This window comes from Plectropomus leopardus, chromosome 15 (genome assembly GCF_026936395.1).
Source record: "Plectropomus leopardus strain MGB_pleo_1.0 chromosome 15, ASM2693639v1, whole genome shotgun sequence".
Lineage (NCBI taxonomy): Eukaryota > Metazoa > Chordata > Actinopteri > Perciformes > Serranidae > Plectropomus > Plectropomus leopardus.
Window position 1 is genome coordinate 1,694,759 of NC_142190.1, and position 24,242 is coordinate 1,719,000.

The 24,242-nt window shown below is 39.2% G+C and overlaps 1 protein-coding gene across 1 annotated transcript in view; it reads left to right on the forward strand.

Annotated features, from left to right (window-relative positions):
- Window positions 1–1,384: 1,384 nt before the first annotated feature.
- Window positions 1,385–24,242, forward strand: part of atp2a3 (ATPase sarcoplasmic/endoplasmic reticulum Ca2+ transporting 3) — a 67,195-nt gene continuing 44,337 nt past the window's right edge. Inside the window, exons 1-3 of the mRNA XM_088088918.1 lie at window positions 1,385–1,894; window positions 20,056–20,073; window positions 20,353–20,435. Coding sequence (XP_087945044.1) covers window positions 1,777–1,894; window positions 20,056–20,073; window positions 20,353–20,435 — 219 coding nt within the window. The 5' untranslated portion in view covers window positions 1,385–1,776. The remainder of the gene's footprint in view (window positions 1,895–20,055; window positions 20,074–20,352; window positions 20,436–24,242) is intronic.

The following is a 24,242-nucleotide window of genomic DNA, read 5'->3' on the forward strand; positions in this document are numbered from 1 at the left end:
TGACTAATTTCTTGCAATTTGCAGGGCGCACACACACACACACACACACACACACACACACTCTACTGTTGCCTCTCGATCATTGTTGTGCAGGATGAGTCACGGTGATGACGGGGGTCATCCTGTCAATCACATGACTCATATGAGGCAGTTACAGATTTACTGATGATGGTGTGTGTTTGATGGGCAGCTGAGAGCCAAAATGAACACATGATAAAGTTGATAATAACTGCAGTGATGTCAGTTTTCAGTAAAAAGCAGCAAACGTTCAGGTTCTGTTCTCTTAATGCATGTGATTATTCTGCACTCATGTCATTGTTCATTGAATATAAAATAAAGATAGTAGTAAAAACATACTGACAAAGCTATTAGTTCAAGCTGCTCTCCTCTTGAGCAACATAAGCACAATTTATTGAAAAACTACTGAGGTGTGACATAAATTCATACATAAAAACATGAGTGATCAGAGGCCATATTCAGGAACATAATTTCTTTACTGACACACCGACAAACCACAAATTACAAGCCCTGTTTTCTTCTTTTTACCGGTTGTTCGGGCCGTGGAGAGCAGCCTGCAGAGCAGCGTCGTGCCTTGTTTTGTCTGACTTTTGTTTGTCTGACAGCAAAACGGGTCGACATTGAGCTAATCTTTGTGCAACTGGCTGTAGGGCTGCCAAAAAAAACAGCAGGGATCTTGGTGCTAAGGACTAAAAACACTGTTTTAATGTAATAATAATAATAATAATAATAATTTAAAAAAATGTACATTTTTTTTAAAGTACTGCAAAGGTTAAGAGACAGATATGGCACAATTTTGTAATAAATCAAAAAACATACTATTAAAATGTAAAACAAAAATAAAAAGTAATCAATATAAAGAAAGTTTTGCACAGAATAAAGTTAAGTAATAACAAAAAAGAAATAAAACAAATGCTATAAAACATTTATAATATATTTGAAATGAAATATACAATATATATTTAATACTTTATGTTTTTTTTTAACTTTTATTTAATACAGTATATCTGACATAAAATAAAAGAGCTCTGCATTTTATATTTATTATCTATCTATCTATCTATCTATCTATCTATCTATCTAGCTATCTATATGTGTGTGTGTGTGTGTGTGTGTGTGTGTGTGTGTGTGTGTGTGTATAATTCTGAATATCGTTTTCTGGACATTTTTCCCTATTTTTGGATACTTTTCTAATAATACTCCCCTCTTTTTTACAATTAATTTTTAGATATTTTTTGTCACCTTTTAATTATTATTAATTTTTTTGCAATTTTTAGGATCAGTTTGATGTCCATCAAAGGGTTAATGCATATGTCTTCAAATGTTTTTCTCAATAAAGGTTGGAAGAAAAAAAAACAGTGGCGGAGCTGCATGCATCCTGTTGAGGAGGAAGATGTTTGAAGTGTTTTCACGCGGCAGCGCTCAGGTGCGCGCAGCCAATCAGAGCGCAGGAGGGAGTGCTCAACGGCGGAGAGGCGGCGCGCTCGGACGCGCACACAGCACACCTTCAGATGGAGATGAAGTAGCAGCAGCAGTCGGTCGGAGAGCAGCAGCAGCAGCAGCAAGCAGCGCGTGTGTCCGCGGAGGTCTTCTTCAGGGGGGACAGGTGACAGAGAGAGACACTCGGCGTGCATCGGTGGACATTACTGCTGTTTCCTTCCCCCGCAGCGCACCGCACCGCACTCCCTCCCGCCGCCTCAGTAGATGTTACTCAACTACATGCATTTCGACCCGATCTTGTAAGCCCAGTCCGCCACCATGGAAAATGCGCACACTAAATCGGCGACTGAAGTTTTGGACAACTTCGGTGTGAACGAGAACACCGGGCTGACTCTGGAGCAGGTCAAAGTCAATGTGGAGAGATATGGACCGAACGGTGAGTACACACACACACACACACACACGCGCGCGCGCGCGCACACGCACACACGCACGCTCCTTCTCTGTGTATTTCAACGTGTGTATTTCACTTGGTGCGTATTTCAGCCTTGTGTCGTATGCTGCCGCTGCAAAACCGTGCGCGTAAAAAAAAAGAAAAAGAAAAATTCCCCGTGGCGCACAGTCAGTGGAAATTCATTGATGCGCAAATGTTGAAATCATTCATTGCATATCAGTCCAGTGGACACACAGGAGACATTTCAATATTCATGAACGCATCCGTCGCCTGAGTTCGTCGGTGTCGTGTTGAAGTATGTCAGAAACATGTTCAGGAAGCTTTATTGTCATGTAAAAAACAACAAAAAAAAAAGTGTTGACACGTCTCATCCTCCGGCTGCTGTCACACCGGGATCAGGAAGTGCGGAGCAGCCCGCGGCAGCAGCAGCAGCAGCAGCGGGCTGCAGGAGGAGGAGGAGGAGGAGGAGGAGGAGGAGGATGAGCCGGTGGAGATAATGAAACAGAAAATCTTGAACAACCTGTTTTCACTTTCAACAGTTGTTCTGCACATGGCGGATACTTTCCAGTTCACGTTACACAGACAGGGAAGCAGATCATGTTTGAAAGGCGTCAGGGGCAAAATCAGCTCTAATGTGAGGGAGTTGTTTGGAGGTGCAAAGAAAATAATAAGATAACATGAAAAATAAAGTGCTGTAAAAGTCATAAGAACATAAATATAGAAGTGAACAGATTACAGTAACAGTAAAAAGATTTTTTTTTAAAAAAACTACAGTTCAGAGGGAGAGAGCTGAGCAGTTTATGCAGGATAGAAATGACAAAACACTGAAGTTGACCCTTAGGTTGTGGGGAAAGTATTCAGATCTTTTACTAAAGTAAAAGTACAAATGCCACAAATACTCTGTTAAAGCACTGCATTGGAAATTTTCCACAAGTCAAAGCAAGTAAGTATATTCAGAGAAATGCAATGAAGAAAAGAAGAAAAAAAACCTAAAACAACAACAAAAAAACAACACAAAAAACAAAATTATAAAAAAAAAAAAAAAAAAAAAAACCCAAAAAACAAAACAAAAATAAAAAATAAAAAATTGAAAAAAAGAATAAAAACTAAAAAAAATTTAAATTTAAAAAATGAAAACGAAAAAAGATAATAATAATAATGATAATTAAAAAAACACCCACAAAAAGACTTCTCTCTCTCAAAATAGTTAGCAATTAATTTTCTGTTCATCCACTGATTGATTAAACAACTAATTGTTTCTGCAGTACTTGTAGAAACTGTTTGGTAAATTAATTTATAACAAAGATGTTTCATGGAAAAAATCTCAATTTGTACACAAACTAAAGTGTGCAGTTAAATGTAGTAATATTAAAAGTACAATATTTCCCTCTGACAAAGTATAAAGTGACATGAAAGAAAATACTCAATTACCTCAAATCTGTACTTAAGTATAGTACTTGAGTAAATGTACTTAGTTACACTCCACCACTGACCCTTTGACACCTGAACAAACTGGCATTACTTCTTTCAAAAACATGAGAGGAAGTTATAAGTTACAGTAAAATGACCAGAAATTTAGTACAATTAACAAGTAAATACAGGTTAAAAAAAGAAAATTATAAAGATTTTTAAAAGTTACAAAATTTATAAATTTATAAAATAGTGAAAAATAATAATAATCATAGTTTTGTGGAAATGTTTTCCTTTTTTAAAATTAACTTATAATGGGGTTGGGACAAGATGGATACAGTATCACAATATTTTTATGTGGTAATATTGTATTTATACTTGCATGCCAGTTTATATATATATATATATATATATATATATATATATATATATATATATATATATATATATATATATATATATATATATATATATATATATATATATATATATATATATATTATTGATAATAAACACATATATGTATGTATATGTATATACATAGATAGATAGATAGATAGATGTATTTTTTTTTAATGGGCATTTTCCTTTTACTAATTTTTTTTGTGGGACATTTTTTTTGCCTAGTTTCTCACTGTATTTTCCCCCATGTTTTTACAAAAAAAAAATCAGCACAAGAAAATAACCTGATGATAAGTGACAAAAAAATTAGAAACAAAAACCAACAAGAAAATGACCTCAAAAAAAAGCAAGAAAAATACAAATAAATTTGAAAAAGTACAATATAAACTATATATAAATTATAGAAATGATTATTCTTCTACAAAATAATTTCAAATATATAGTTAGGATACACTATAAATAAAGTTAGAATTTTCTTGACATTTTCCCCTTGTTTTTAAGACTTTTTTTTAATAATCCCCTCAACCGTCTGAAAAAAATATGTCGTTCCAGATTTTAAGGGTGAATTCAGATCAGGTGACTTCCAGGTGAAAATGTGTCTTTCCGTGCTGAGCTCGGACCTGCCATCACCACACCTTTCCCTCCTGGCCTGTCATTTGCATGTGTGGCCGAGCTGTGCGGCAGAGCGGCGCATTGTGCCCGTCAAACAGTGGCCCTTTTGTTGCAGCTCTACCCAGGGGCCCGCGATGACTTCATGGAAAAAAAGGCAACGTCTCGCCGCAGATAACATCTCTTTCGCTTTGAGCTATGAACTTCCTGCCTGCTGTGAGCGCCACGCAGATACGACAGGGAGGGAATACCCTTTTTGTCCCTCTTTTGGGGGTCTGACTGCATGGAGGTTATCCACTGAAGCTGCTCCTCCACAAGCCAAAAAAAGGAGGGAAACTGTATTAAATTAGCTTGTTTACTATTTTAGTCCCTGACGCTGCAGAGTGATGTACGGCTGCTGAGCGGCTGCTTCCCCTCTGCTGCACACAAACCGCAGGCCTCGTAGTTGACTGCAAGGACTCTGTGTATACGTGTGTTTGTGTGTGTGTGTGTGTGTGTGTGTGTGTGTGTGTGTGTGTGTGTGTGTGTGAATTTTGGTGTTTTGTTCCAGGGAGTGTCAGTTCAAAGCTTGTTTGTGGGTGGGATGCTGCTTCATACATTTACATGCACAAGATAATCCCGTTTTTGCCCTTACTCCAAAAAAAATCCCAACAATGTTCCTACTAGGGCTGTAAAATAATATCATGATATTTTGAGGCTATATCGCGATACACAATATATACCTAAATATTTGGAAATCTCCCCTAATGACTGTAAACTACTAAAACACAAAATTATTACATAAACTACAGTTACAAATAAAGTAGCTATTGCCAGAGAATTAAGTTGGATAAACTACTGTTTGCTCTGCTGCTCCGTGTTCACAAAATGTGGCTAAACAGTCGCAATCGGAGCTCTGCAGACAGAAAAACACAACGCCTCACCTGCCTAAACTACTGCCACTACCACTCATTAATTTAGACTTAGTCCACACGTACACGGGTATTTTTAGAAATGCATAATTTCCTCATCTAGTTACATAAAATCATTTATTTATTTTTAAAAAATCGACACCAAAATGTAAATTTAGGCAACAACAAAAACAACAATATGACGTCACGGGGAGACTGAAGTGAAGTTTCTCTGCGTGTGTGAGCAGCGCTGCTCAGGTGCTGCTCAGCTGCATCTCAGCTACTTGTCAGCCGCGCAGTTAGAGAAACTTAGAGAAACTTATCGGCAGAAATAAACAGTGAAAATGGTGTTTTGATGATTTCGACACGATGCCACCTTTCATTACAGTTTCAGTGTCTCTGTCTGAGATGATGAAATAAAAAGTGTTGCAGGCGGAGATAACAATGCACTGTGACATCAAAAAACGCATAACACTGCAAACGGAGTTTCTGAATATCACCACCCAGGCTGGAGTTTCCTAAATTGTCCATTTTCAGTGACCAAAAACTCAGTTTGCATTTGTACAAAAGGTCACAACGCATAGAGAAAGCTACTTTTCTAGAAATACCCGTGAACGTGTGGATTAGGCCTTAGATTGACCTTTTTCTTGGTGCGCTGTGTAGACGCCTCCTCGGCCGTGCAGATGGATGCAAAGCGTTAAAAGAAATAAACGATATAGCATCATATGAAATGATAGACGTAAAATCCGAAAATAAATATTCCACTAACGCTCCTGTTTACATGCAGCCGTGCAGATTCAGATTAACGTGTGCTAACATTGTGTTTAGCATGTGAAAATATGAAGAGCTAAAAAAAATATCTAAAAAAAGAAAACATATGAAGAGCTGGAGCCGCTTGTCATTTTGCTTTTTTTCCGTCAAAATAAGATTTATTTCCACAGTTTTGTAGCGGCGGTGGACTTGTTGTTGAACCTTCTTTCCTTCCTTTACCTTCTTGAAAAGGTCGGTGCTGCGATAAAATGTAAAACTTTTAATTAATAGCCGCAAGCTATTATTTGCTTAACTCACTGAACTCAATGAAAAGCTTCAGCAAAGACGGAAATATAATCAACTTATTTATTTAACCTTCTGAGACCCGAGCAAATTGGCTTTATTTTTTATTTTTCAAAAACATGGGAAGAAGGTAATGAACAACAAAAGAAAATTTGTTCCCCAAATGTTGGCAAGTTGGTTTATGTACAGCGTATCCATGACGATACACGGCGTAAACTGATGACACGGTGTCACAAAACTGTGGTGAAAATTTGCCCTTTGTGCCCAAAAAAATGCTCCTAAAACCAGCGTAAACCACAATATCCCAAATGTCCCAAATGGATTTTAGAATATTTTAAGGATTTCAGGACATTTCTGGTGTTTTAAGTAGTTTCTAGGATTTTAGGACATTTCTGACTTTAAAATGTTTTAAGGATTATGAGATATTTCTAAAATTTTAAAATGTTTCTTGAATTTCTAAAATCCTACAAGCGTCCTAAAATCCAAGGATTTCAGAACATTTCTAGGGTTTTAGGATGTTTTTAGGATTCATGGACATTTCTTGGACTTAAGTAGTTTCAAGGATTCAAGGAGGACATTTCATGGTTTTAAGGATGTTCCTTGGATTTTAGAATATTTAAAGGATTTCAGGACTTTTCTCGTGTTTTAAGTAGTTTCTAGGATTTTAAGACATTTCTTGGATTTTAGGATGTTTTTTAGGCTTTTAGTAGTTTCTTGGATTTTAAGACATTTCTAGAACTTTAGAACGTTTCTAGGATTTTGAGATATTTCTAAAATTTTAGGATGCTTCTTAGATTTTAGGACATTTGTAAGATTTTAGTAATTCAGGGATTTCAGGACATTTCTAGTGTTTTAAGTAGTTTCAAGGATTTTAGGACATTTCTCTGACTTTAGAATGATTTTAGGATTCATGGACATTTCTAGGACTTAAGGATGTTTCTAGAATTTGGAGATATTTCTAAGAATTTAGAACATTATATGTAGGATTTTAGGACATTTCATGGTTTAAGAGATGTTTCTTAGATTTTAGAACATTTCTAGGATTTCAGGACATGTAGGGTTGGTTTCTATGTTTCAAGGATGTTTCTAGGATTTCAGCACATTTCTTTCTTTTTAGGACATTTCTAGGATTTTAGGACATTATGGTCTTAGCTAAGACCTCTGTTGGGGGTGTGAGGGATCCTCCACTGGCACTTTTTGATAAACAAATACTATTTTGATGCTGTTTTATGCTCTCTGACACCTTATGGAGACTAAAAGTACAAAATTCTCAGTGTGCATCACTTTGTTTTTGTTGTGGATCAGAAAATGGTTGGGGGGCCATTAGGCAGATCATTTGGGGCCAGATTTGACCTGCGGGCCTTAAGTGGAGTATCGCTGGTTTAGTTTTTTAATGCAGAAAAGTGGCATATTAAAGCTGAGCTGTGTCGTTAAGTGAGTTCTCGTCTCGTTAGGAGGAAGACATCATTGATTTGCCCTCATTTTTGTTTTTTATGATGCACATAAAATGTTGCAGCTCTGTAAGTGAAGACAGGTGAGTGCTGTCGTCATGTTGGCACGGTGAAACCCGGCCGAGTGTCTGATCCGTCTCTGAGATGCTGGAGAAACAGCTGAGCCGCGGGAGGAGGAGGAGGAGGTGGAGGAGGAGGAGGAGGAGGAGGCTGACCTTTTGCTCACACCTCTCGCTTGTGGTCTCCTTTTTGATTTGCGACTTCATTCACACAAAGAAACAGAGCTAATTTCCTGACAAGCAGCCGAGTTTACGAGACGGTTCATCACTTTCGCTGTGACTCGTGGAGGAAGTGTCAGGCCCGTCTCTCTGCGTGTGGGCGCGCCAAGAATGTGTGTGCTGTCAGAGCTCGCCGTGTTCGATCATTGTGTCCCGCGCTCTCTCACAACCCCAATTACAGAGGCGCAGTCCCTTCATTTACAGAAAGGGCATGCTGTCCTCATGAGCAATCAACGGCTCGGAGGCGGGGTCGACCTCAAAGCTGCTCTGACGCACAGGTGAGGGAGTGTCCAGGGAGGATCATTTATTTATTGAGTCCTCTTTAACAATTTCCTGCTTTGTAATCTTAAAAAATGTCACTTTCAAAGCTTCTGCAGACTTTAAAGTGTTAAATAAAGAGGCATTATTAATCAAAGCGTGTTTAAATAAATCCCTCTTTGGCTCTGAGAGCCTTTAAAATGAGTTTGAAAATGTCCCGACACTCCCCTGAGGAGAGGATTGTGCAACATGTTCAGGTTAAACCACCCAGCAGTGCGTGTGGTTGCTGCATCTTACAAATGTGATACAATATCAGAGGCGATCTGCCTGACCTCTGACCTATCTGCATCTGCTGGTTAGTGCACTCTGCAGACACAGAGAGACTCTGTTGAGCTCACAATTTGTTTTAACCCTTTAACTCCTGGATCAAGCATTTAAACTTCTAAAAACTAAAAAAAATGGTTTGGTTTGAAAATGTGGAAATGCAATGAGCAACTTGGCAAGAAATGTCCCAAAAGATAATTTTAAAAAAATGGGAAAAAAACCCAACAAACAAAAAACAGTTGCATAAGGTGACAAGAAAATGACTAGCTGGGGAGATTATTAGATATTATCATAAAACAAGAGAAAATGTCCAGAAAATATATTCATTAATCCTGGAACTGTAAATCTAAAATTATGTTCCAGAAAAAAAATTGCACTTTTTGAGTTTTTTGGTTTTTTTTCATTTAATATATATATATATATATATGTCTAATTATCAGGTAAATTTCTGCTTTTTTTTCTTTTTTTAAGCAATGTCTTGTGAAGTCACTCTTTGCCCTCCTTCCAAGCTGTTGAAAGAAAATGAACCTGTTTGCTCCTGTTTTAAAGTCTTCATGATTTGATTGATTATTAGCTGCCTGAGCTCGTTTAATAAACCTCTTGGCACCGAAAACCGTGTTTTGTTCTCCGTCTCTGGAGCCTCCCGGAGGTGTCTGACGCCGCTGCTCGGAGGTGATACCATCCTCTGTGAATTACGCAACGTCGCTGCTCTGAATAATAATTACAACTTCCTCTAGTGGGATCTCACTGTGTTGTTTTCTCTTCCTGTTCTGCAACTCTTGACTTTTACTCGCTCCTGCGTTTGAAATAGACGCTTCCTGCTCCTCCTCCTCCTCCTCACGACGCACAGGTCGCACATTGCAGCACTCTCTCCCTCTGCTTTGCTGTCACTGTGTAAATTCAGTCCAGTTGAGAGTTAAATTGTGGCACCAGTGTCGGCGCTGTGTGGGCTGTAAAAAGAGAGTTAAGTTGTAGAAAAGTAATTTGAAGTCCTCGGGGTGTTGAGTCACTTCCCGGTGTTAGTGGGCTCGCTGTGCGCCTGCCCGGCCGCCTTCACAGGAGCTGCGATCCTGTTGGAGCTTGTCACTCTTCTTCCTCCCTCCCACCTCTGCATCTGTCACTCACCGTCCAGCCCGCGCCGCGCGATGCCGTTGAGTCACCGCCGTCTGCTGCCCGGACGCTCCCGCCGCATCACATCGCTCCGCCGGGGAGTGGGCTGCGCGTGCACCGAGCATATGCCGTACAGTATGTGTGTGACCTCGGGTCATCAGAGGGCCTGCAGAGAGATACACCGTGTGTGTGTGTGTGTGTGTGTGTGTGTGTGTGTGTGCGCGCGCGCGCGCTCAGCAGGTTGTCTGTAAAAAGAAGTAAACAGAAGGAAAAGTGTTTGGTGCGTCGTGTAAACCTGTTCTGCGTCACTGCGGCGGTTTGGGCAGAAAGGAAACACTGAAGCTTCATGTTAAAACAGAAAACAACTTGCAGAGACATGAATGGCGTTTTCTTATCTTGTACTTTACAGAGCTGGAATGTAACTGAGTACTTTTACTCGAGTTTTATGTGCAGTTTAAACTACTTTTTTAGTTCAGTCATCAGAAGGAAATATTAATATTGTACATTTCTGCAAACCACGGATGTTAGTCTAGTTAGATAGATAGATAGTTTCTAAAGTCATGAAAGTATGGAAGCTCTAAGTGGTCAAACATTTATACATTTTCCTGAAATAAATGGATCATTTTTTTGAGATTTCGAGGTAACAAAACTTTTTTTCTAGAGCCACTGACATATTCAATTTGAGAATCCTAGATAACGAAACTGTATTTTCCCGAAATGAAGACTTTAATTTGAGATCTTGAGATTACAAATTAAATTTGATTGGCCTGAGATTTCCCTCACACATTACATGTTATGCATGTTATAAATATTCTGGCCAGTTTGCTCAGTTTGAAAGGGTTAAGTTACGACTTATCAGCATTATGTGCCGATGAGACACACTGAAATGAAAAATGCAGACTTTTTTTTCTGGCAAATCTAGAATATCACCAGACTTTTCCTTAAATATCATCTTTTTAACATCACAGAGGATCCGCTGAATGTGTAGGCTCTAAAAGTCACGCTGTTTTTTAATAGTGACATATACATTTAGTGTCAGTGGGTGTATGTTTTAAATATTTTTAACCATTTTAAAAAATAGTTCCACAGTTTGGTGAGTGTGAACGTCCTCCACGGCTGCAGGGCTCAGATGGGTAAAGTTGCAGCCGTTTGATTGGACAGAAGTGTCGCTCTGGTTTCTAAACCCAGAATAAAGCCTAAAAATAGCGCTGCGTTAACACAGATATTTCAGTCTGCCGTTTGGGGGATTGCAGATTATTTTTCACAGCGTTCAGCCTCTCCCATTGGCTGCTGGGTGGCCGCGTGCCATCCTCCTTGGCGGCCTGTTGGGATGTTGAAAAAGTGTTTCTGCACACAGCTGTGACCTTAAAGAGGAAGCTGGGAGCCCCGACGAGATACGAGCTCTGTGCCAATCACCTCATGCGTGTCCTGCGCCGCTGACAGGCCCTTTTTCCTTTTTCCTCTGTAACTCGCCGCGTCACTCTGTGAGCGCTCAAATGTGGAACAAGGCGGTCAGTTTGTTTGAGCCTGAGTGTAGTGTGCAACAAGCAGTGTGTGTGTGCGCGCACACGCAGTAAACACGTAAACACAGATGTCTTATCGGCGGAGCGATCAGCAGTTTGTCACGACTCACGTCGTCTCTGCAGCGCTTGTGGGAAATGAAATTCACAGATCAGATTGACCGTAATGTGTTGATTTCAGGATAAAGTTCAGGCTCTTCTGTGAGACTGAAAATGTGCAGCTAAAACATCTGTGTAACTCACGTGCACAGAAACATGCCTCACAAGACGTATGTGAGAGTGATGCTGCAGATTAACCCTTTGAAACCTGGATCCGAGGCCTTCCACAAGCTGTTTGACCCGTTGAAATCCGAGTAAGTTGGTTTGATTTCTTTCTAAAACATTGGGGAAAAGGCAATGAACAACTTGAAAAAAGATATCCCAAAAAACTGCAAAAAATTGGTAACTTTTGATCTAAAAAAAAATAGTGAGAAAATTTCCCGAAAACTATATTTAAAATTATGATAATTTAAAATCATGTTACAGAAATTAATTATATAAATAATTAGAATTAAATTAATTAATTCATTAATTAAATTTTAATTTAATATATATAAATATATACTTTTTTTAAATTAATTTCTATCACTTTATTTGGGTCATTATGCCTCTGTGCCGGCGATAGAAGGGACCAGAAGTGTTACGTTTTCTGTTTGTCTGTCCAGCACGTTCTTGTGAACGCGATATCTAAAAAAACGCCTCGAGGGAATTTCTTCAAATTTGACACAAACACTCATTCGGGCTCAGCAACTGAATTGAATTTTGTGCTCATAGATCAAAGGTCAAGGTCCCCGTGACCTTGGTTCACTCATTGTTGTGAACCCAATATCTAAAGAACATCAGGAGGGAATTTCTTCAAATTTAGCACAGTTTAATTGGACTCAGCGATGATGTGATTAGGATTTGGTGTTTAAAAGGTCAAGGTTACTGTGATCTTGCATCTTTCTCGTTCTTGAGAATGCAGTATCTGCAGATGGCCTTGAAGGAGTTTACTCAAACTTGGCCCAAATGTCCACTTGGACTCGAGAATGAACTGGTTAGAATCTGGGGGTTGAAGGTCAAAGGTTAAAGGTTAAGGTCATAGACACCCAGCATCTGTCTCATTCTTGAAAATGTGATTTCACTCAATGTGTTTTCAACACCTTGAGGGAATTTCTTTGAACTTGGAGCAAGCGTTTTGAGTGGATTCAAGGATGCACTGATTAAAATTTAATGTTCAAAGGTCAAGGTCACTGTGACCTTGCATCACTTTTGTGAACGCAATTTCTGAAGGGTTAGGGTTAGGGTTAACCCTAACCCTAACCCTATGACGTTCAGGGAGTTTCCCTAAATTTGGCACAAACCTCACTTAGACTCAAGAATGAACTAATTAGAATCTGGTGATTGAAGGTCAAAGGTCAAGGTGAAAGCATAAAACATGTTTTTGGCCATAACTTAAATATCTTGGGTGCCCATCTTGAAACTATGCGGATCGTATCTTCCTGTGTGGTGTTATTTCTAGTTTTTTGGGGGTTTTTTGTGCATATTTTCAGCTAATTTTCTTGTAACTTTTTTACTATTTTTTAATAGATTTTTGTGCCACATCTAATTAAGCTGCTTGTTGCTTTCTCTCCATATTTTTTGAAAGTAACCAAACCAGTTTGCTCAGGTTTCAGAGGGTTAATTCCATCACACTCGCTCCTGTGCAACATCACAGAGGGAAAAATCCCATCTCTTTTTCCCCGACCACAGCCTGACGACGTCAGAGGCGGTGCAGCCAATCAGCAGCCGCAGGAGCCATCGAGACGAATCTTGTGTCATTTTCCGTCTTAATTGGCTCGAAAAGATAAAATCTCCACTTTGAAACTAATTCTTTTTTCTGACACGACAGTCTTTGAGAGATGAGCCTCTCCAAACTTATCTCGGTGCAGCTCAGTGCACATTTCCTCCCTGTGTGTCTCCGGCGCGGAGACAAGAACAGGTTGATCAGTTAAGCAAACACAGCAGCTGAAATCATATTAATGGTATTGAGAAGGACGTCTCTTCGTTCCTGTCCAACGGTGTCTTTTCCCCTCTGTGAGTCTTTGCCTCTCACTGAAATGAAACCATTACTTCTTTCCTTTGCACATATCTCAGCTTTAGAGTCTGGATGTCTCTGCAGGGTTTAACGTTTGCCATGGTAGTTTAAAAAACACATCTACACTTTGAGGTCCATACTGTTGCAGTGAAATGAACAAATCTGCTATCTGCTACTTTTTAAATGCAAGGAAATGAAATCAAGGAACAAGGGACAAGGCAGATTTATTAGCTATTTTTTAAACATAGTTTAAAAAAAAAAAATATATATATATATATATATATATATATAGATAGATAGATATAGATATAATGATTATTATAATTTAAAATATTTTTAAACATTAAAAAAAAACTATTAATATTAATAATTTAAATATATATATATGTTTAAACATATTTAACACATTTTTGGTGAGTGCTAAAATGATACTTTTAAAACACTACAAAACAAATCCCAAAGGACAGTCAACAACATGAGAGAATTCCTTTTTTAAAATCGCAAAACCAAACTTGAATAAATTAGATTTTAACAGGTTGAAGCCTGAGCATATTGGCCTGTTAAAAAATGAGCAAGAAATCAGTAAATAGTTACAAGAAAATAAGCAAAAAAGGGATTATTACCTTAAGTGCAAAAAATGTCTGTAGCATCAATAAAACCTGAACAAAATAAAATTTGGGGAATTTCTTTTCTTTGAATTAAAAAAAATAATAATAAAAAAACATATATATATATTTTAGATGATTTTGGTTTTTTTGAAGATGGGCATTTCTTTTCTTAAAAAGTTTTTTTCAATTTTTATAGAGAGCATAAAAGAGAATCACCAAAATTACACCACTAATCATAGCCAGAAACTGTAAAAACAGAAATGTTATCAAATTTTTTAATTGCCGATGGTCCAGGAATACATTTATTGGGGACGCTGAAATTAAGTTTGAATAAAGTTTGAATCTTATATGTTTTCAAATTTTTGGGCAAAAAGGACAAAGAAAAAAAATGGGTCTTTGAAAGGTCTTGGAAAAGTTTTGAAATTTTGTCCACGAAAATGTGTGGGAACCATAATAATAAAAATAAAATAAATAAATAAATAAAAATAATAACTTTATTTATATAGTATCTTACATAGCCCCTTAATAGGATGTTAGCGTTTAGCTCAAACACCATGTCCAAGAGCTCCCACTGTGGTCATTAAAGTTTTGTGTGTGTGTGTGTGTGTGTGTGTGTGTGTGTGTGTGTGTGTGTGTGTGTGTGTATGATTCATGTATTTGAGTGCAGCAGCTTAAAGTCAGCGTGAGAAGTTTCCAGACTTGTAATGACCAGAGAGTAGCTGCATGTCGTTACGCTGCAGAGGAGTGATTAGTGACTTGATAGCACTTCCTCCTCTGCTGGCGCTCTGATCCTCGCGGCGGCGGCTCAGAGGTCAGCGGGGCTCCAGCGAATACTCACGCCGTCGCTCACCCACTTGACTCGGCCGCGCACGACTTCCTCAGAAAGGGGAAGCCCGGCGTTGACATTTCTGTGAACGGAGGGACCGGGGACTCTGTCAGACGTCTGTGCTGCGTTACCTGCGATGCCCTCAGTGTAGCGGAGATAATGAGGTTAGCGAGGAGAGCGGGATACATTCATAATTCACATTTGGTTAATGCGTTCAGAGCGTTTCCGACGGCAGAGCACATTAGGAGAGAGCGGATGTAGGCAGCTATAGTAGCCTGTGTCATTAGGGGTTACTGTCAGAGTATTTATAGACTCTTTTACTTTCTCATGGTCAGTGGATGGAGCCGGATCCCTGAGCCGGAGCCACTAAAGCCCCGTTCCCACACACAAAACCACCTCGTGCAGTTTGATTCCTGTCTGCGGTCCTTTGCTGCATGTCATCCCCCTTTTCCCACATTTTCTGTCTCTGAAGGGAAAATGCCCCCCAAAATAGTCTTTAAAACATTTACCTTAATAGGACAGAAAGGTATGCCAGAGAGAAGGTAGAAGGTAGATCTTTTGGTCATTTTAGTTTCGTCCTTGATCCTGATACATCTTTGGAGTTGATTAAAATCAGCAGCTACAATGAAAATTCCCCCCAGTTGTTTGGGCATGTTGCTGCTGGTGGCATCATTCAATTCCTGCAGTACATTTTTTGAATTTGCATCAGTCTTGCGTCCTGTCGGCTCCCACAAGGTCCGTCCATCCAGTGCAGCAGCTTGACCCGGGATGTCAGGGGTTTAACCGTGTCTCTTTGAAGATGTGTGCAGAGCAGTCTCTGAGTGAGCCTCAATCACATTTCATCCACTTTATTCTCGTGAGAGCGGACATTAGTCAGAAGAAGGCTTGTTAGAGGAACGGCTCTCAGTCGGGTCAGCCTCGCCCTGATGCCAGCTCTCCTCCCTCTCTTTGTCCTGGCGCTTTCGGTTTCTTTTCTCCCCTCTGGCCTGACTTGCCGCTTGGCACATACCACCTGGATCCTCTCACGGTCTGCTACGTTCGGTCTAAAACCCACAAAACTTTTCCTGATGTTGACAAGTGCTTCTCTACTGTAGAAAATCGTGCTTCAGCAGAGGCCGAAACATCTGCAAAAACTACTCCACTTACACCTTCATGTTCCCACTACACCTGTACCTAAATTGTATTGAATTGAAATCTTATTGTGGCAAACATAAGTGTACTTAACCTGTGCCAAAATGCACCCACTTAACCATTTGGCTGCTGGCTGTGTATTTGGAGTTGCCTGCATGCTAACTGTTAGCATTCATCAGCAGCAGAGTGTGTTGTAGTTTTTTTGGTTTTTTTTGATTCCTGCAGTCAGAGTTTTGCTGCATCAAGGCCTTGCCAATTGCATAACCGTTATTCCGGGTAAATTTTGACAGACGCAGGCACATCACCTCGTGCAGCACTTTTTTTTTTCTTTTTTTTGCAAGGAGCCTCCACCAGCCGAGTCGCCATGGCAACCGCTGAAAACGTCCTCATGTGGGCCTGAACTCTTGAGCTCGTTAATACTGCTTAACCACTGTTGTGATGTTTTAATCTGGGCTGTAATTTCTTAATGGACTTAGCCGGACCAAAAAAGAGAGAAGCGGTGAAAGCTCCTTTTATCGGCACATGTCTCGCAGAGCGGAGAAATGGACGGCCAGTTTCCTGCTCGTCCCCCCTCCGCCCCACCCCCTGACTCTGTGGACACAGAGCACAGCTCCCTGCTGTTGTTGGCAACTGTCTCCAGGAAGTGTCTCCCCTCTGCTGCTGCTGCGAGTAAACAAGCTCTTTTATTCATTGTCTGGGCGGGAGGTGCTGTGGGGACACGGAGCAGAGAGGGAGGTGAAGTCAGTATTCAGGAATGTGCCCGGGCAAGCCTCGGCCGACACGGCCCAGATGACTGTGAGGGAATCCTTGGCAGAGGGAAGCCGGGGAACCCCGTTCAACACCTCCAGCCCGTTCCCTCCCCCCTCCTCTCGCTCTCTTTTTCCTTCCCCCCTCCTCTTTCCCTGTCTTGTCCTCTCAGTCAGTCCGTCTTTGTCTCCGGCTCTCGACTCGCAGCCAGCCAGTCTGCCATAAAAACATTATGCAGTCAGAGAGGCGCAGTAATGGGGAAACAGGCTCATGTCAGACTGGTGGAGCTCGGAAAACAGCAGAACCCACTTCTCCATTTTTCTGCTGCTGGCACAGTGCAGCCAAAAGTCCCCCTCAGTCCAACCGTGTCCAACCGTGTCCAATCGTGTCCAATTGTGCCCAACCGCGTCCAACCTGAAAACCCTCCAGACAGCAGCTTTCAAAAGCGATTTTGGGACGTTTATAGGATTTTAGGATGTTTCTGGATTTTAGGACATGCATACTTTTTAGGACATTTCTGGATTTTAGGAAGTTTCGAGGATTTTCGGACATTTCAAGGATTTTAGGACATTTCAAGAATTTTAGGTAATTTCAAGAATTTTAGGACATTTATGGATTTTAGGATGTTTCTAGGATTTTAGGACATTTCTGCAATTTTAGGACATTTCTACATTCTTAGGGATTTTGAGGATTCTAGGACATTTGTAGGATTTTAGAACAAATCTAATTGTAGATTTTAAGACATTTTTAATGACTTTAGCATGTTTCTAGGATTTTAGGACATTTCTAGGATTTTAGGAAATTTCAAGGATTTTTAGGACATTTCTCAGATTTTAGGACATTTCTACGATCTAAGGGATTTTGAGGATTTTGGGACATTTCTGGGATTTTAGAACAAATCTAATTTTAGGGTTTTTTAAAATTTTTTTCTTGGATTTTAGGATGTTTCTAAGATTTTATGACATTTGTAAGATTTTAGGACATTTTTAGGATTTAAGCATGTTCCTAAGATTTTAGAATGTGTTGAGAATTTTGGGATATTTCTTGGATTTTATGATGTTGCTAAGATTTTAGGACATTTTTAAGATTTTAGCATGTTTCTAGGATTTTAGGATGTTTCCAGGATTTTGTTTTATGAGGTCACAGAGACCTTGACCTTTGACCACCTTGACCTTTGACCACCAGATTCTTCAGTTCATTCTTGACTCCTAGTAAACATTTGTGTGCATTTTTGGATTTTCCCTTTTTTTTTTTTTTTTTAGGATTTTAGGATATTTCGATGATTTTAGAATATTTTAGGGATTTGAGGACTTTTGTAGGATCCATGTTTGTATTATTGTACATGTCTAGGATTTTAGGACATCTCATGGATTTTAGAACATTTTTGGATTTTAGGACATTGGGGTCTTAGCTAGGACCTCTGTTGGGGGGTGTGGAGGTCCCTTCACTGGCACTGAAGCTCTATTTTGATGCTGTTTTATGCACTCTTACATAAACTAAAAGTACAAAAACAAAGTGTGAATCACTGTATTTTTGATGTGAATTAGAAAGTGGTAGGGGGGCCACCTGGCACCCTATCGGGGGCCCGATCAGGTCCATAAGTTGAGTATCACTGCTGTACAGCAACAACATCATCCATCTTTAGACCCTCACTTTGGATAAGCACCCCCTAATATTCCCTTTTTAACAGAATAAAAATTGCATAGAACGAGTCCAGAAGTCATGATGTGAAATAATTTCTCTTTCCGCCAGTGGCCTGTGTAACGTGAGTGGCTGCAGGGTTTTTGTTTTTGGAAGGAGGCTGCGGGCTCACGTCATGTTCCTTCCTCTTTCCAGCCCCTCTCTCCCTCCGCAGGGTCACGTTTGATGCTCGTGTAGCGCCGTCTGGTCAAAACATGCAGGGAAACACGAGGTTTCCACTGCTGAGAGGAGAGACTTTTCCACAGAGAAACTCTGACAAAACAGAGACTTTGACGGCAGACGAATGCACAAAACAGAGCTGATAAACTGTCGATGAGATGTTTTATATTATTATTATTTTTATTATTGTCGGTCCTGTCGTTGGGAAGTGACGGATGTGGTTTGTTCCCTCGGAGCTGCTGGGTCGTGGCGTTGCGTTGGACTTGATGAGGACCTGACAAACGCAGTGACTAAGCACGCCGGTGTCTCATTGTGGCGACGCTGATCAACAGTACTTGTCAGTTGGAACGTTTTTAGAATATGACTGATGTGTTTTCTACTCTCACCGGTGACTCATGTGTGGTGGGTGTCGTGTTCTGGTAATCAAATCAGATAAGAAGCTCGACTCGCTTCAAAGTGCCCCCCAAAAATACAGCTTTTCTTTTCATGTGACAGATGAAAAATGACGAGATGATGCGAAAGAAAAGAGCGACGTGTTTGCCTTCTTTGGGTTTGTTTTTTCAGGAGCTTACCCACATACTGATGCAGATGATGATGCACATGTTGGATCACAGTTTTTTTTAAATCATCAATCAATAAATAAATGCAGCTATAAATAAAAAAATATATAGAAAAAAAAACCCAGTATGAATCAAATCAGGAAATAAATAAATGCATAAATAAATACAGGATTAAATAAATGATGTGTACATACAGTATGTATAAAGCTGTAGAAATAACTGTAAGATATTTAATTATTCATGTACAGTTTAAGACAGAAATAAATAAATGTATAAATAAATTCAGGATTAAATAAATAAATATGTAAGTAAATAACTGAATACAGATGTAAATAAATGTAGCTCAACAGAAATGTAGAAATGATTTTAAAAAATTTTTTTAATGTCGAAGTTATAATTACATAAATCTGAATATGAATAAATAAATATGCAAATACATAAATGAATAAATACATAGATAAATTAATGCTAAATAAATACAGGATTAAAAACAAATATGGAAATATATTACTGAATAAATAAATACAGAAGTAAATGTATTATAATTATCTATGTAACAATCAACTGTTAAATGTTTATTCATTTTTGCATTTACCTATTTTCATATCTTTTAAAAACATTTACATTTATATATTCTTTTATTTATTTATTATGAATTAATTTATCCATGTATTTGTTTATTTCAATATTTACTAACTTATCCATAGTGTATTCATCCCTGTATGTATTTATACATTTATTTTTTCATTCTTGAGTCATTTTTTTGTCCTCCATATTAAATTTGTAGTCAGTAATAATAATGCAGCAGTTTCTGCTGCTCTGTTTTCCTCCACAGAGCGTTTTTTTTTCTCATCATAAACCTGCAGAAGGATTCTGCAGAGCGACATGTTTGTGTGCATTGTAAATTCAGACTGAGATAATCAAACGCACTAACTGCTCTTTGTCTCTCTCCTCGCTCTCCGGCCCCGCCGATTCGATTCCTTTACACCCGGCGTGGTGCGGCTCCCACAGAGCTCCCAGCTGAAGAAGGTAAATATTGATTTTTCCAGTGCCTCCCTTTACTACCTGATTAAGTGTCTTGAGCCAGGATCTTTTGTCCCGTGTGGACAGAGGGCTAAACTTTGGCAGCGTGCACTCCTGCAGCTCTCCACCAATAGACACACACCTCTACTCCTCTGTAAACACACAGATTGTCTTCACTAAGGAGCTAATGTCAATACATGTCCCAGATCCTGTCCACCCTTAAGAATAACGGCACACTTTGAGCTCCGAGATGCATGAATGTGTGTGTGTGTGTGTGTGTTTCAGGAAAGTCCCTGTGGGAGCTGGTGGTGGAGCAGTTTGAAGACCTCCTGGTCAGGATCCTGCTGCTCGCCGCCTGCGTCTCCTTTGTAAGTACGACGGCAGCTCATCACGTTTCTTCTTCGTCTTTATTCTCAAATGTCCCTCGCTGGGATCTGACGCAAAAACCGCTTTGTAATCGCCACCTAACAGACCATCAGCTTTAGGCAGCTTCATTCCCAGGGTTCCCACTCTCATGGAACAACCTGGAAAAGTCACAATCACATTTTCCAGGCCTGGAAGAGTAATTGAAAAATCATGGAAATTTGTTGTGTGTCATAAATGAAACCAAATTCATGTAACATAACGGTGAATTGGTTTTCATAATGAAGCTTTAATATGAGTCGACAAGTGAAAACATTTTGGTAATTTTTTGGTTTATTTATCACAAATTTTCCCAAAATTTTTTAACCATGATGCGTCTCTTCACACCCACCCACTAAGCATGACAAATAATTTTTCAGCACTTTTGGGTTAAGAGAGGGGCATGCAACTTTAAGTGTCTGTATTTTGTATTTATTTTAACCCCTATTTTTTTTCTTCTTCTTTTTTAATTTTTTTAATATATTTTTTAATTTTGGTGATTTTTACTTTTCCCCATTTTTTTGGTGTTTTTTTTTCCTTTTTAAAGAAAAACAAGGGTTTATATGGCAGGTTTGCTCTAAAAATAACCATCATTTTTTCATTTTACATATATATTTGGCAATTTTTATAGAAAACTGAAAATAAATTAGCATTTTGTAAAACATATTTATTTAAACAATGGGTTTGGAACCCAAGTTTTGTTTTTGTGTTTTTTAAAGAATTGGCAGCAATGCACATTACCATAGCCAGAAACTGTAAAAATCATAATTTAAGATTGTGTTTTTAATGTTTCATTGGGGAAGCTGAAATTCTGTTTTGATAGACTTTGAATCTTATATGTTTGAAAAACGTTGGGCGAGTGGGGTAAAGAAAGAAAAACTTTTGGGGCTCTTGAAAAGTCCTGGAAAAGTTTTGAAAATGTGTCCATGAGAATGTGCGGGAACCCTGAATTCCTCCGTCAGAGCTCTGCTCTGCCTCATTTGTGGTCCCTTTCACGTGGACGCGCGCTTTTCCACCCGGTGTTGATCCGGCGCCAGCGAGGGAAACAGGCAGAGCGCTTCAGCTCAGCTGGAAACAAAACTATCCATCAACACCGTGTGCGGTGCCGCAGCGCCGCACACTGCGACCCCGGGTGCAGCCAGAGGGTGGTGAAGGTCGGAGCGGGGGGGAATCCTGACTGCATAATGACTTTTTTCCATCTATTACAGCACGTCCCCGGTGTCCCGGGGTGGAATCACTGCTGCTATTTCTGAAAGTAGGAAAGTTGCTCTAAAAATGTGTATGACACAAGATATCTTCTCTGCAGTGTGGGCTCGCTGTTCCTCATGTAAATCAGCCTTTTAAAAGCTTGTTTATAGTGGAACGCGGCCCCTGTTCCACCGACGCACGGACCCTCAAAGGCAGCGGTTCCTAACTGGTGCAGCCACTGGGTCCAGTCATTAGTTTAAAGTCCTCACATCAGAGAAATGACAACATATTACATTTTATTTGACACAATGTAAATTACAGATGGGCTTAAAACACAATGAAATGAAACATTTTGCAAAAATACAGTGCAGTTAGTTAAAAGCAGGAGTGCTTTTAGGATTTAAGGACATTGAGAGCTTAGCCTGGACCTCTGTAGGGGGAAAAAAGCCAATTTCTTTTAGGAAGGCAACTTTTCTTAAAATTTTTTTTATAAATGCTTGTTTTTCTTTTGAAATTTTCTGGCATTTTTTTTTCAAAAACACCTTTGATCATAAGTATCATATCGCAAAACTACATAATGTTTGTAGTTTAAATAATGTATGTAGTGTGAAGAAATATTTTGTTAATGTTTCTACATTTAATTTCGTTTTATCAACATGTTTTTTTTATTATTGTGATATCTAATGGAAAAACCGTGAGATTTAAAAAAAAAATGTTTTTTTCATTAAACAATTCAGGTCAACGGTAAATTCAAAAATTTGGTAGATTTTTTTCGCTGCTGACAGTCTGGGATACGTCAGTGATCAGCAGTCCTGTTTTTCTGCTCTGATGGCTGTGGGATCAAAAATGTCAGTTTGAATGGGTTTCAATGGAGCATTTTTGGACCTGAACAGTCTGAATGTAACTATTTAGTTTCCACAGTGTATTTTAGACTTATTGTAGGAGCTGAGCTGCAAATTCACTGATTACACTCAAATACACAATCTGGACTACATTTAGGACACATGCATCAACACACACACAATTATCAAAATAATGAAGACTGAAAAGCGTGTAAATATGCCCCAAACAGTCCGTGAGGGTTAATCGCACACTCTCAGGGCGTGTTGATATTAGTCCTCTGTAACCTTTTTACCTTGTTATTTGCTCAGTATGTCACCAGTGGAATCAGGGAGCGGCTAACGCAGAGCGAAAGTTAAAGCCGAGCCGAGGACTCATTTGGCTGTTTCTTTGAATATATTCAAATTTGAGATAACTCTTTTGCATGACACAGGAGGAAAGCTTGTTATCAGACAGAAGGTCAGGCTGGGCGACTCCGTAACATACATGTGACAACAAATTTACGGCACATTGCCTCCAATTATCAAGCCACTTCATTATTTCCTTTCATTACGGATCTATTTTGATCCTGCCAAAGCTGTGAGCGGGTTCGGTTTGATAGAGCAGAGTGGCGTAGAAAGCCACAGCAGCCACCTGAAACAATCGGTGCACTTCCTCCCTTTGAGCTGAAGCAAGAAAGAGGGCTGATATTCGTGTTCGGGAGTTCAGGAAGTGACTTGAAAAGTCAAGTTGCTATTGAATTTTCAAGCCTCTTTTGTTTATGGTACATTTTCCAATAGATAACCTTAAAGGGAAACTTCTGTATTTTTTAACCTGGACTCTATTTTTCCATGTTTTTGTGTCCAAGTGAGTAATGGTAACAGCAAGATTTGAGATGGGTCCAGTACCGAGAAAGAGCTGCAATGTAACCACTCTGGGCACCATCAACGTACGTCCACTAAAAGTGTTATTTTTTTTCACTGACAGGCTCCAATTGTTATTCTCAATGCCTGAAAACATTATGTAAATGATCCCTACAGAGATAGACCCTTTATTTTAAGAGTAAAAACGTTAGTGTTTAACGAGAAACAGGCCCAAAATCTCCATCACCAAACTCACCAGACTCAAAATTTTTTATTTTAGAGTCAGTATATTTAGAATATACATTTACACAGGAGTTTATTTCAATCAAACTGCATAGATCGTTTCACATTTAACTGGCTAAATTAAGGGTTAATTAATCATGTGTTTTTTATCCGAGGCCGGAGGCATTATATTTTTGGGTTGTCCGTCCATACGTCCGTATGTACACTCTGGTATGGACGTATTCTTGTAAACACAATATCTTAAGAACGCCTTGAGGGAATTTCTTTAAATTTTGTACAAACATGCAGTTGGACTCAAGGATGAATTTATTAGATTTTGGTGGTCATAGGTCAAAGGTCAAGGTCACTGTAACATTGTCTGTCTCTTTCTTGTGAACACAATATCTCAAGAAAATTGTGAGGGAATTACATCAAATTTGGCACAAACGGTTGAGTTGACTCAAGTATGAACTCAGTGGAATTTGGTGGTCAAAGGTCAAGGTCATGTGACCTTGAATTCATCTCATTCTGGTGAGTGTAATAACTCAAGAACACTGTGGGGGAATTTGACACAAACGTTGTCTTGGACTCAACGATGAGTTCAATAGAATTTTGTGTTTAATTGTCACTGTGACTTTAAATCGTACTCATTTTCATGAACCAAATATCTGACGATAGCCT